The sequence below is a fragment of the Phalangium opilio genome, unplaced genomic scaffold (genome assembly GCF_054372755.1).
Source record: "Phalangium opilio isolate 3A_F unplaced genomic scaffold, DU_Popi_V2 ptg000105l_1, whole genome shotgun sequence".
Classification (NCBI taxonomy): Eukaryota; Metazoa; Arthropoda; class Arachnida; order Opiliones; family Phalangiidae; genus Phalangium; species Phalangium opilio.
The window spans coordinates 2,834,922-2,848,534 of NW_028324207.1; the positions used below are offsets into that span (position 1 = coordinate 2,834,922).

The 13,613-nt window shown below is 42.2% G+C and overlaps 3 protein-coding genes across 5 annotated transcripts in view; all 3 read right to left on the reverse strand.

Moving 5' to 3' along the window:
• LOC149625257 (ATP-binding cassette sub-family C member 1-like) overlaps positions 1-13,613 on the reverse strand; it is a 175,447-nt gene that overhangs the window by 12,078 nt on the left and 149,756 nt on the right. The gene's annotated exons all lie outside the window — the stretch shown is intronic.
• On the reverse strand, positions 759-3,917 carry LOC149625259 (ATP-binding cassette sub-family C member 1-like). 2 transcript variants are annotated; one of them, XM_089852104.1, is made up of 8 exons: positions 3,187-3,917; positions 2,978-3,133; positions 2,722-2,906; positions 2,435-2,534; positions 1,797-2,321; positions 1,522-1,721; positions 1,310-1,436; positions 759-1,193 (listed from the first exon to the last, which is right to left on the reverse strand). In XM_089852104.1, the coding sequence occupies exons 1-8, from the start codon at positions 3,394-3,396 to the stop codon at positions 897-899; spliced, it is 1,800 nt and encodes a 599-aa protein (XP_089708230.1). In that variant the 5' UTR covers positions 3,397-3,917; the 3' UTR covers positions 759-896. The 2 variants fall into 2 exon arrangements, with proteins under 2 accessions (XP_089708230.1, XP_089708231.1); XM_089852105.1 differs by lacking the exon at positions 3,187-3,917 and having other exon boundaries at positions 2,722-2,901; positions 2,978-3,129.
• LOC149625260 (uncharacterized) lies at positions 6,792-8,291 on the reverse strand. Its single transcript, XM_089852123.1, has one exon. The coding sequence runs from the start codon at positions 8,289-8,291 to the stop codon at positions 6,792-6,794; it is 1,500 nt and encodes a 499-aa protein (XP_089708249.1).

Sequence of the window (13,613 nt, forward strand, 5' to 3'; positions counted from 1 at the left end):
TCACAACTGAAGTAATTCAGCTTTTAAAGCTCATAAAAGTTTGGCGTCTTTCACCAATTCATAGAATAGCGATTGTTCGTTCTTGAGAAGAGTTTTCGGAGAGTCCAATTCTGCTACGCATCCTTGGTCCAGAACCAGAACCCTGTAATGGTGAATTTATAAATGCAGAATTCATTACTGTATAATTTACTCTAAACCAAAAACGGATTAATTTAAGAATAACGTCGGAGCATAGCTTCAGCCTATTCCCATCAAATTGCATACCTGTCATAATCCATGATTGTATTGATTCTATGGGCGATGGTGATAATCGTTGACGTTGCAAATTCCTTCCGAATCGTCGCTTGAATGAGAGCATCAGTGTCCATGTCCACCGAAGCTGTTGCTTCATCCAATATTAAAATTGTAGCATTTCTCAATAATGCACGAGCTAAGCACACCAACTGACGTTGACCAACACTAAAGAGAAACCGCATTGAAGCATGTATATTAATAACTTTCGAGAGCTTGAAGCGAGACTTTACTACACGCCATAGTTTGCAAAGCATTTATCATTACACATATCACTTATCGTTTAATGTATGTTTTGCAAATGTTGGCGCAATTTATATACCTCAAATTTTGTCCGCCTTCGCTGACGGCGTAATCGAGTCCATTTTCAAGGCCTTTGACGAATGGTTTCAAATGGGAATGCTCGAGAGCGGACCAGAGACTCGGATCGCCGTACTTGCGGAAAGGATCGAGATTGATCCTCAATGTACCCGAAAAGAGAACCGGGTCTTGGGGAATGATAGCTAAACGCAATCGCAAATCGAATAACCCGATATTAGCGATCTTCACTCCGTCGATTACTATTTCGCCAGCTGCTGCCTCGATCAGACGAAACAGGGATAGGGTCAGCGATGATTTTCCGGCTCCAGTTCTACCCACGTGACTACACCGACTTTTTCACCGGCCTCTATCGTGAAATTCAAATCTTTCAATACGAGATCAATTCCTTCACGATATCGGGTACTGTAGTTTCGAAAACTAATTTCTCCACATTCAGGCCATTGGGGAGATAACGGAATATTTGGCTTATTCCATTCCGCTTCGGACTCTAAATGACAGTACTTGTGAACTCGCTCCGCACACACGATCTGCGTTTCCAAGCCGGTTATTTGGACTACACTGAACTTTAGCATACCTATTAGCTGATCAAAAAATTTATAATTAAGTATATCATCCGAACCACATATATAGAAACATAGTTGGATTTTTTTTTTGGAATTTAATATTATTCCAGTTTGGAAGAGCTGTATTTTCTTACACTTGTAGATGCAACCAACACAAATCCAACTACACCAGGTGCAATAGTTCCTTTGCTTAGAACAGGAAAAAGTGACGAAGAGAATATCAAAAAATTTGCCAGTAAATTGAATCGAACTGTCATCCACCTTTTAAGGATTACCATTTATCAAATGGTGAGATATCACAAAACAAATCATTACAATATTCATTGCGTTATTATCATTGGCAAACCTTTGGCACATGCTCATCATGTAATTGGCTGCAGTACTCTCGTCTAAAAGCTGAAGAAACCTTGTTTCGTATTTATTGCCCGCGTTACTAGCTCTGATGACTGAAGAGCCCGCAACGGATCCAGACACGTGGGAAAAAAGAAATGAGTTCTTCGTTCCGTAAATTCTTTTCAATTGACGATTTGAAGCCATGAAAAAACGCTGAGTAAAACCCCAGAACTTTGTCAAATCCAAAAGCTGGCTTATTTTCTGTTTGCTGTTCAATTGCATTCTTACCTGAAGCAATGTATTCGCAGTAGAAACCACGGCAAATGCAATTATAAAAAAAGGCACTCCAATTGAAGCTGCAACGGTCATTACAACAACGTTTACTATCGTTAGCATACAACTCCTAATCAAGTTCGGTATCTGTTGGTCCAGATCGTCGATATCTTGCGAGAATCGATTCAGTATTCTACCAGCAGGCGTCGTATCGAAAAACGAAATGGGACAGCGCAGTACGCATCTCAACATATCAGTGTGTAACACTTTCGATGCTTTCAGAGTGGTAAACAAGGAGACAATGGCAGTCAGGTGCAATGTAGCACTTACACAGAGATTTAACACACCGTATACTGTAACTCGGGTTGTTCTTAAAACTGGGTCAACAGCTTCGCCATCTTTAGAGTCATCCCCCCATAATGCGAGCCAGTAGATCATTACTTGATATACCAACGGACAGACTAAATTGATGAGAAACAACCCAACACAGCCTACGATTCCCATTGCGGTCGCATAATGTCGGAAGACTGTAAGCGAAGTCTATGAAAAGTATAATGAATAGGCCCGACTTGGGACCTTTACAACACTAAAGCCAAATTTGACCCCAGAGTGTAAAACAAATAAATCAATTGTCAATTCCTTAAAATGCATACATTTCCTTCTTTTAAGACCTCCTTAGTAATGAGTTTGGCGTTTTCTTTATCTGTTCCCTTCATTTTAACATCAGCTGTCTTAGATACTTCCGAAATAATTCTGAAACATAATACAGTTTATCGAGGTCTCACTTGGATATGATAGCTCGGATGCTCGACCTAAGTGAATGGAATTCACTAATGAAAGCGCAAGATTCGGGTGGGTCTTGTAGACAAGGACAAATATTTAACTGTAGATCTCAATTCCTCCACTCAAATCGTCTTCGAAGCTAATTATACAAACTTACTGCAGATCTTCTTCTACTGTTTCCTTATAATCTTTCATATGTTGAGCGAAAAAATCACTAACTAGACTGCTTCTGCTCATGATTTCATCAAAAGTGCCTTTTTCTATTATCTCTCCGTTGTTTATGAAAAATATTTGGTCCACATCTCGAAGAAATGTTAAGCTGTGTGTCACTAGAACTCTGGTCTTAGTAAAAATGAATAAATTGACCAGATACTCTAAATAACAGTTTTATAAAAACGTTGTATGTATTCTACTTTGTTCTTAAGTAATCCATTTGGTCCAATCACTCTGTTGAAAATGTGTTTGCCAACGTGCGAATCAACAGCGCCCAGTAGATAAATAACATCATCGTGGTAAATTGCTCTCGCCACATTCACCCTTTGCTTTTGTCCACCACTCAAGTTGATACCCTTTTGAAATACGGGTTAATAACGATAAAACAATTGCATTGATCGAAACGTACCCTTTCTCCAATTTCCGTGTCGTCTTGAGCGGGGAGGGTCTTGAGATCACAATCTAAAGCACATCTCTCAATGACATTCTTATATTTGTCGTCGTCGAAATCGTCAATGAACAAGATATTTTTTCGAAGAGAAGTGTTTTCGATCCACGGCTGCTGAGTGACGTACCCAACTTTACCGTTTACTTTCACTTGACCATCAATTTTATCCATTTCGCTAACCAACGCGGATAAGAGGGAAGACTTGCCAGAGCCCACTGGGCCCACAACGGCAACTAATGCCCCATGAGGCACTTGGAAGTTTATGTCCCTCAGACATGCTGGTTCATCTTCTTTCCAACGGAATGATGCATTCGTAATTTCAACAGCTGCAAACAGTTTATTAATAACGTTACAATTTAATTTGAAGGGTGACGCTGTAATTCAGACATTGCAAGATACTAAGGAAAATTCTATTAAATTAACGAGATGAGATGCGTGAAAGTTTGTGTGCTGACTTTCGTTTTCCCTACGAAGACACATTAATGGTTCAAAGTGAGTCAAAAGTCAATTACACATTAAAGTGTCACGACGGAACCTAGACGCGGAAGTCCGATAATAAACGGACTGCCATTCTATTTGTGCAATTTTCTTAAAGTGTAGCCATGAGTTAATAATATGTTAGCTCCCAATAAGTTACTCAGGCAATTCATTTTTATACTCCAGCGTTTTCTCCCGCGCCGCCGGCTTCCCAATTATATGCGACGCTCTACGGCCGCCACGGGAACGAAAATCTTATTTACTCTTCTTTCCAGTTTTTCCCGGAAGCGCGTGTAGTGGAAGCTAGCCAATGATATCGGAGCTATGTAAGCAGCCGAATATTTCGCTCAGTAGCCTCGGTTAAGAAAACAGTTAAGAGATCAGTGGATTGGATTTAGCTGTTGTATAATTTTCTCGTTTCAAGTCACAATAACAACTCTTATCTTTAGCATTCTTTATCAATATCGGCAAATTGCATTGAGTTCGTGTATTTTTTGTCTCAGTACTGACACAAACGCCATGATTTAATGTTAAATTGTTAAAACGTAAACATTCACGACTAAAACACTCCCTTGGTGAAAAAGCGGCCGACGACTCGAGGTCGAGGAGCCGTACGAGCGGGATTTTGATGGTGTACATAACGCGACCTTTCCGACCGATAATGTGACCGGTTATCCATTTTTCACCTTTACCAAAATTTCGGGCGTATACTTGTTGTCCTTCGTGTGCGTCGAAGTCGTGAATTTTAGTTTCTTCGCTCGCCTTGTTTTGGTCCGGGTGAAATAGGTCAAGAGATGTCAAAACGGGGCGATTGAACATTCTTTCGGCGGGAGATGGGCCGCCGTTGAGGAGTGTTCTCCTGTAGTTTGTCAGTATCCGGGAAATTCGCCATTCTAACGAACCGTCGTTGTATTTTAATAGGCCGTCCTTGAGAAGTTCCGTTCCGTAGGCTGATCCACCTGTCATTTTCTGCAGAGTCCGTTTGACGGTTTGGACGGATCGTTCGGCTTGGCCGTTGGATGCGGGGTGATAAGGTGCCGTTGTGACGTGAGTGACGCCGTTGTTCTTAGTAAATTCGCGAAACTCCTCGCTAGTGAAACACGGGGCGTTATCCGAAATTAATAGCGGAATTATTCCGAAACGTGACATATGTTGTCGTAAATGTCTGATGACTGTTGAAGAAGATGTCGAATTCGTAATGTCTACTTCTATCCATTTGGAGTAGGAGTCGACAGTGATCAGCAGATATCTGTTCTCTATGGGTCCAGCAAAATCAACGTGCACCCTTCGCCATGGAGCAGACTCTTGCGGCCAAGGGGAAAACTGTTTCGCTGGCATAGATGCGTGACTTCGCCATGTTTCGCACGTTTTTGATAGTTCCTCGAGTTCTGCGTCAATGCCCGGCCACCACACCTTTGATCGCGCTATTTCCTTCATGGATCGTGACCCTTGATGTGTACTGTGGAGGTCGGTTTTGACCAATTGACGGAGCGACGCGGGAACAATAACTCTGTTGCCTATCAGAAGTATGTTGTCTGCCGTAGATATGTCGTGCTCTCGACGATGATATTTCTTCAAATCTTCGGACAAAGACGCGGACTTCTTGGGCCAGCCTTCTCTGGTGTATTTGGCGACTGTCTGGAGCAGCGGGTCGTTCATGGTTGCTTCTCGCATGGCGTGTGCGTCAATTGGGCCTTTGTCTCCGGCGCGGATCAAAAATACCAGCTCAGTCGGTAGTGGTGGTTCGGTGTCAGGCGTTGGAAGCGGTAACCGGCTCAAGGCGTCCGCGTTTCCGTGTAAACAGCCCTTTTTGTACATGATCTTGTAATCATACGCCGACAAAATTAACGCGCTGCAGCCATTGGTGGAATTGGTTTATTTTCCGAAAAAATTGTGGTGAGTGGTTTATGGTCCGTAAAGAGTGTGAACTGCTTGCCAACAGATAGTCGCGGAAACGCGTGACGCCGAAGATGATGGATAATGCCTCACGTTCTATCTGTGGATAGTTCTTTTCTGTGGAGTTCAATGTGCGGGAAGCAAACGCAATTGGTCTTTCGATGCCGTCGATTATGTGAGAGATAACTGCACCCAGGCCGACAGGCGATGCATCGCATGCCAAGATGATTTCTTTCGTTGGGTGAAACAAAATTACTACGTCGGATGACTGAATTACGCGTTTTGCGACTTCAAAGGTGTTTTGTTCTTTGAGGGACCATTTCCATTCGGTGTCTTTATTCAGTAGTTCGTACAATGGTGAAAGTAACGTGGCGGAATCCGGAATGAAGCGAGAGTAATAGTTTATGAGGCCGAGAAATGACCTTAACTCTTCTAACGTTCTAGGTGCAGGTGCATTCTTGATGGCATTAAGTTTTTTCCTCTTGCGGGTGCAATCCGTCGGCGTCCAAGCGATAGCCGAGAAAATTTATTGATGATTTCATAAACTGGCATTTTTCTCGGTTCAACTTGAGCCCGGCGTCTTTAAAAGTTTTAAAAATTCTTCCAATTTTTCTAACAGGTCAAGGTCGTTCACACCACCGACAACCACGTCGTCTTGGAAGGGATGGGTTGAAGTGTGGTCTTGTAATAATGTTTCCATATGTCTTTGGAATATCGCCGACGAAGAGGACACGCCGAAGGGGAGGCGATTGTAACGATAAAGACCCTTTGTAGTGTTAATAACAACATAGTTTTTTGATGTGTCGTCCAGTTCCAGTTGGTTGTAGGCGTTACGCATGTCAATACGGGCGAATACCTTACTGCCAGCCAGCTTCGCAAATATATCGTCCACCCTGGGCAGAGGATATGTTTCAGTGTCTATGATTTTGTTGATGGTGACTTTGAAGTCACCGCATATTCGTACACTCTTGTTTTTCTTTCGTAATGGAACGATAGGAATGGCAAAATTAGCAAATGGAATTGGGGTTATGATGCCTTCGTTCTCTAGGCGTCGCAGTTCTTCTTCAACGTCGGCCTTCAGGTGATAGAGTACCGATCGGGCCTTATAGAAACGAGGGGTGGTTGCGTCCTTGCGTATATGTAATTTTACTTTGACGTTCTTCAAACAACCCATGCCCGGTGAGAATATCTCTTCATGTTTCGCAAGTAACTCCTCCAAGTTTTCCTGACAGGCTGATACGTTGTTTACCCAATTTTCTGGCTTCGGTAGTATCCCGAGATCTGTGTAAATCCAATTGCGGCCCACTATGTTGGGTTTGTTTCCGCCAGCTACGACCAATGGCAGCTGCAAGGTTTTTCCATGCCAGGTGACGTCGACCATTATTTGGCCTCATGTCCAGAGGATGTCCCGTGTATCCAGTCAAGTGCTCAGGTCCAGGTGCTAATGGTCCGTTGTAGTTCAGTGTGTTTGACAAGACGGCTTGAGACACAATGGTGTATCCAGAACCGGTGTCGAGTTGGAAGGATAGTGGTGTGTTGTTGATTAAACAGGTTATTCTCACCGCTGGGGGTGGTTTGTCCTGTGTGCTATTCCAGAAGATGATGTCGTTGGTGTTGTGCGGCAAGGAGGCGAGGCTGCTTTTCACAGTGTTGACTGCTTCCTGCTGATCCTGTATCATGAACGTATCGTATTCCGGCATGTGCTCATGGGCGGTAGGGACGGTATTTTCGAGATGATTTGATGACTTCACGTTGTGGATCCTGTTGATATGATCCGAGTCGTTTGGGGTCGTTATTAGAATGGAACGGTATGGATGCAGGTGTCGATCGGAGCGGCTTCTGGCATCTAGCTGATTGTATTTACGTAATGTTTTTCGACAGGCCTTCGAAAGATGTCCGATGGTGTTGCAACTTCGACAAGTATATGCTTTATAAGGGCATTCCCATTCTGAGTGTTCTCTACTGTTACACCGAATACAAGGTTGATTTGACGTTCGTATGGGTCTTTCGTTATATGCACGTGGCCTTTGCGCCCCCGCGGGAGGTTGGGTAGACTTCGTGTGTTGGTGCTGGAGGTATGGTGTGATCCGATTAATAGTGGAGTCGTCCGGATGACCTTTGATGGTCCGGATGTCGTTGTTTATGGTTTCCATGGCAAGCGCTTTGGATACGGCTTTTTCTAGCGTGATGTTCTCGATGTCCAACAATTGTTTTTGGGTGTGTTCGTCGTTGATACCACAGACCAGACGGTCGCGCAGCATGCGGTTGAGCGTTGTGCCAAAATTGCAGTGTTCGGATAACTTGCGTAATGTTGCGATGTATTCGGAGACAGATTCGCCAGGTTTTCGGTCGCGCTTGTAAAATTTACAGCTTTCGACGATTTCGGTCGGGGTTGGTTCGAAGTATGTTGCTAAAATGTCGACGAGCTCCGTGTAGGACTTGGTGTTCGGTTTCTCCGGGGCGATGATGGTACGTAGCAGCGTATACGTGGGTGTGCCTATGGCGGTGAGCAGTATGGCGCGTTTCTGGTTCAGAATTTCGGTGTTGTATTCAGCGTTCGCTGCCGTGTCTGGTTTGGTTTTGACGCCGTTGGCCAGGAAGAATAGTTCGAGGCGTTCGGAGTAGATTGTCCATTGGTCCGCGTCCGGGTTGAAAGTTGGAAATTGTCCATGAACGGTTTGTGACTTGGCCATTGTTACGATACTTTGCGGTGTGGTTGTTAACTGGTGTCTGACGCGGGGTCGTGATGCGAAAAATAGTGATGCGAGTTCGTTTCGTACGTCCGTCGCCAATGTTAAGGATTGGTTAAGCGAAGCAACGTGATAATATTAAAACATTTATTACTGATAAAAGATTACACGCGTGGTATTGATTCTACGTTGTCATGTTGGTATCTCCGGCCGAACTACCGTCGTCGTTAACTTCACTCCACATGAAAGTTCGCTTATCACATATTTCCTTATCGGTTAAGTCTATTATGTCTATTATTAACCTATCGGTTAAGTCTATTATTAGTCTATTATTCAAGGTCTATTATGATCCCAACAGTAGCATTATTGCTTTGTAGCCTTCCAGAGAGCTATGAAACCCTGATAATGGCATTGGAGTCAAGAGACGAAACTGATTTAACACTGGAATTAGTAAAGGGTAAAATAGTTGATGAGTATAAACGACGAATAGGATCTGGACAGCAACAGGAAACAGCGTTAAAGGCTTACGTGAAGAAAAAGCCTGGTATGGCGAAATCATCCAAGGCAAAGTTCACGTGCTATGAATGTGGAAAGGCAGGACATATGAAAAAGGATTGTTGGGTCTATAAAGCCAAGAAAGAGCAAGTAAATGTTGTACAAACCTCGAAACGTTCAACAGAGCCAGCTTACACCACTTTCAAAATATCAAAACAGCCTTGCGGAAATGCGTGGTATATAGACTCAGACGCGACAAGTCACATGACAAATGATGAAAACTTTTTCACTGACTTGGATGACACTTTCAGTGAGAAAGTATTTACGGCGCAAGGCGTAACTCTAGACGTTACGTTAAGAGGATCAGGCTTACTAACGTGTATGACTGGAAAGGAATCGCAATCGACAGCAAATGTTGAAAACGTTTTGCTGGTCCCTGACCTAGAAGGTAGTCTTCTGTCAGTCCGTGATCTCACCAAAAAGGGGCTCAAAGTAAACTTCATAAACGACGAGTGCACGATAAGTGAAGCAACCGGTGACATCGTGGCTTATGCAACACTTGAAGGTGATCTATACAAATTGGCTCAGCCTAAGAAGATACTGATGATTCACAAAGCAGTAAGTTCGAAAGAATGTATCCATGTTTGGCATCGTCGAATAGGACATAGAGATCCAGATGCAGTGGAGTTACTAGTCAAGAAAAATCTAGGAATGGGAATAACTTTGTCAAAATGTGACAAAACACAGAGTTGTGAAACTTGTGTGGAGGGAAAGATGGCTCGCTTGCCATTCCCTACCTCTCACAGCAAGGCCAAGTCCACTTTGGATTTGATACACACAGACCTGTGTGGACCGATGCAAACCGTTACTCCAAATGGAAAACGGTACATTCTTACTTTGATTGACGATTACAGCAGGTATACGATAATAGCCCTGCTGAAGAATAAAAACGAAGTGACAGAGCACATTCAAAACTTCGTAAGACTTTGTGAAAAAAAATACAAGAAAAAGCCTCGCACTTTTCGCTCTGACAGAGGTGGCGAATATGTCAACAAGAACTGAAAGCCTACCTAAAGCAAGAAGGTATTGAATGGCAATTAACAGCGCCATATACACCGCAACAAAATGGTGTAGCTGAGAGGAAGAATAGGTCACTGACTGAGATGGCTCGGTGTATGTTGACGGACAAAGAGTTGCCAAACCGCTACTGGGGAGAAGCGGTCACAACCGCTTGCTACCTGCAAAACAGACTTCCCAGTAGAGTGCTGGAGAAGACGCCTTTCGAGTTATGGTTTCGAGAGAAACCGGATCTCCACCACATTCGCATTTTTGGAACCACTGCTTTCGCCCATATCCCAGACGAAAAACGAAGAAAACTAGATAAAAAGGCTGTGAAACTAGTTTTCATGGGATACGAGGAAGGATCTAAAGCGTACAGGCTTGTGGATACAAAAACAGATCTCGTCACTATCAGCAGAGATGTTAAATTCCTGGAAGAAACTTGTGGTCAAAAGCACTTGTCAGATGAAAAACCCAAGGTCGATACTGAGAAAACTGGTAGTTACGTTGAAATCCCTGAAGCAGAAGCAGCAATCACAGAACCGGATGAAATCGAGATTCCAGTAGTTCAAGAAGATAATAGAGATCAAGCGACATGACGCTCTTAGCGAATAAACAAAGGGCAACCTCCGGAAAGGTTGATTAACGTAATGTTGGCTAAACAAGATTGGGATGATGATCAAGACCCACGTACGTTGGAGGAAGCACTTGCAAGCCCTAACAAGGAGGAATGGATAAAAGCTATGAAAGAAGAGCTGAAATCGCTTGATGAAATGGAAACTTGGACTCTAATGAAGCTACCACTAAACAAGAAAGCAGTGGGTTGCAAATGGATTTTTAAAACCAAGAGAGATGCGACTGGCACTATCATCAAGCACAAAGCAAGACTCGTTGCTCAAGGGTTTTCCCAAGTATTCGGAACGGATTACGATGAAGTTTTTGCACCCGTTGGGAAACACGCAACATTGAGAACGGTACTAACCATTGCCGGACACAAAAACATGAAAGTTCGACACTTCGATATGAAAACGGCGTTTTTAAACGGTAAACTTAATGAGGCAGTTTATATGAAGCAGCCACCGGGGTTTGAAACCGAAGATGCAGCGCACGTCTGCAAATTATACACCGAAGCATATACGGACTGAAGCAAGCTGCGCGTGTGTGGAACGAAAGACTAAATGAGGTTCTTGATGAAAATGGTTTTCAGAGAGGGCAAGCAGACAAATGTCTTTACGCGAAGAACATCGCGGGAAAATGGTTTTACGTATTTATATACGTGGATGACCTCGTTGTTGTCGGAAATGATGAGTTTATGGGAAGCGTGTTTAACCTCTTAGAGAAGGAGTTCAAAATTTGCGATCTCGGAGATCTAAAATTGTATCTTGGAATAGAACTTTCTCGTGACGCTAATGGAATATTCCACATCCATCAGACAAACTACATCTCACGCATTCTGAAACGTTTCAACATGGAAGGCGCGAAGGTAGCTAAAACACCGTTGGACATAGGCTACATGGCTGAAAAATCACAAAGAGACCATGAAGAAATGGAAGACAAAGAATTATATCGCCAAGCGATCGGTTGCCTTCTGTATGTAGCCACTTGCACGAGACCAGATATAGCGGTCAGTGTTTCAATTCTGAGTAGGAACATTAGCAATCCTAGCTCGTCAGACTGGAACGCAGTCAAACGAGTTATGCGCTATTTAAAGGGAACCCTGGATTGGAAGCTGAAACTCGGAAAGAAAGAAGAGAAATCAAACACCCTGACCGGATATGCTGATGCAGATTGGGGTGGCGACCTACAAGATAGAAAATCAAACTCAGGATATGTCTTCACATGGTTAGGAGCGACAATCAGTTGGGCAAGCAGAAAGCAACCAAATGTCGCGTTATCATCGACAGAGGCAGAGTACGTAGCACTCGCAGAAACGTGTAGAGAAGCACTCTGGCTTGGACAACTGTTGGCAGATTTTAAGGAAGAAAATCTCGAAACGAAAATTTTTGATGATAATCAAAGCTGCTTAAAAATGGTTGCAAATGAAAACGTCACGCAAAGAACCAAGCACATAGATATAAGATTCCATTTCGTCAAAGAATTGCGAAATGTGTTTATTTTCGATTATTGTCCCACAGAAACCATGCTTGCAGACTTATTGACAAAACCACTTCAACGGTTGAAGACAAATGAACTATCATCCTTACTTGGTCTAAATTAAATGAGCGGAATATATTGTTCATTTCTAAAGTAAAAATTGTAAAATAATGAAAAATGTATAACTTTGAGAGAGGGTGTGGAGGAATGCAAAGTTAGATTTCCCGCCAAGTATAGTACTCATAGAGTGACATAGATGTCTCTAGTTTTGATAGTTTTCTTTTTGTTTGTTTTGATCTCTCCCCATTTTTGCTACGCAGTTCGGAGTAAAACCTCACGAGTGAAGCAATAAATAAATCTTAATACTTTTGTTAAATCTTTGGTGTCGTGATTTGTTTAAGCCTAGTTTTAGCTTACATTGATATTTACCAATAGGATTGTGTATAAATGCAGTTTTTTAGGACTTCGAAGCAAAACTCGTTTTTGTATAAATTAAGTTCATTTACTAAAATATTGATATTCCTTTAAAAACTGGATTACATATGATGAGACCTATTTTTAAAATACATTAAAAGTTTAAATTGAAAGATAAAGAGTTTAGACTTCATGGTTCAGACTTGGTTAAGGCTGATCACTGCCTCCTTGATTACCTTAAGGCCCGTGAATGGCTATTATCAAAAGTTTATTAGGGGAAAGTATGACACAAGGGAATATTTCAGCTACCTCAGACTTTCGTCGTAGTTGGCCGTTGAGCTCGCGTAGAGTTACACCCCAGAGCCTACTTACTCTATAAGAAAGAGTCCTTTTGTGTTAATGTTCAAGTAACGCGGTTGTTCGTCTGCTATTTGTACTGCTAACTGTAATCCTAGCCAAAGACCTAACCAAGGTGGATTAAAAGGTTTGGTGGTGTATTTTTATTGTGATAACAAAAGTTTATCAGTGATATTTATGTTTTTTGTTATGAAGTTTAAACGCGAATTCCGTGAATATGAATATTAGCGAAGTTTCGGACTTAATTTTTGAGAAAATTAAGGTGAACAACTTTACTTTTGGAACATTAGCTAAAGCAAAAATTCATGAAGCTGCTTTACAGAGGCCAGAAAGCCTTCAAGGCTAATTAAAAGATTATGTGATAGCTTTTTAAGCATTTTTGAGAAAAATGTTAAAAGAAATGCCACAAATAAGAAAATAACAAATGTAGAGAAAAATACCAGGACGTTAATAGACTGGTACACGTCCATATTAGAAAATTTTTCGCATCTTGTCAGCTTTTTAGAGTTTTGTGGAGGGGAAGATCAAAATGAAAAACTACAAGTCTTGCAAGCCTATGGAAAGATTGTTTTTGGTATAATGAAAGATTATCTACCGCATCGTCAAACAATAGTAAATGTAGGGAAGCCAAACGAGCCATCGGAGCCACTGAGTTCAGAAAGGTTTGAAAGATCCCTATTGACAATTGGAGGGGGATGTATGGGTGAAATATGGAAAGTGGCCAAAAATCAAATAATAAAAAATAAGCTCTCAAAAACCCAATTAAATAAGTCCAAAATATTGTACAATTGTGTAATGAAATATCGGATGAACCACAATGAAAAGAAAAATGTTAGACTTTCTGGCTTGAGAAAAAGGGATCGTGGCGGCTTTTTTTTTCCCAAAACCTGAATTTCAGCGCCAGAA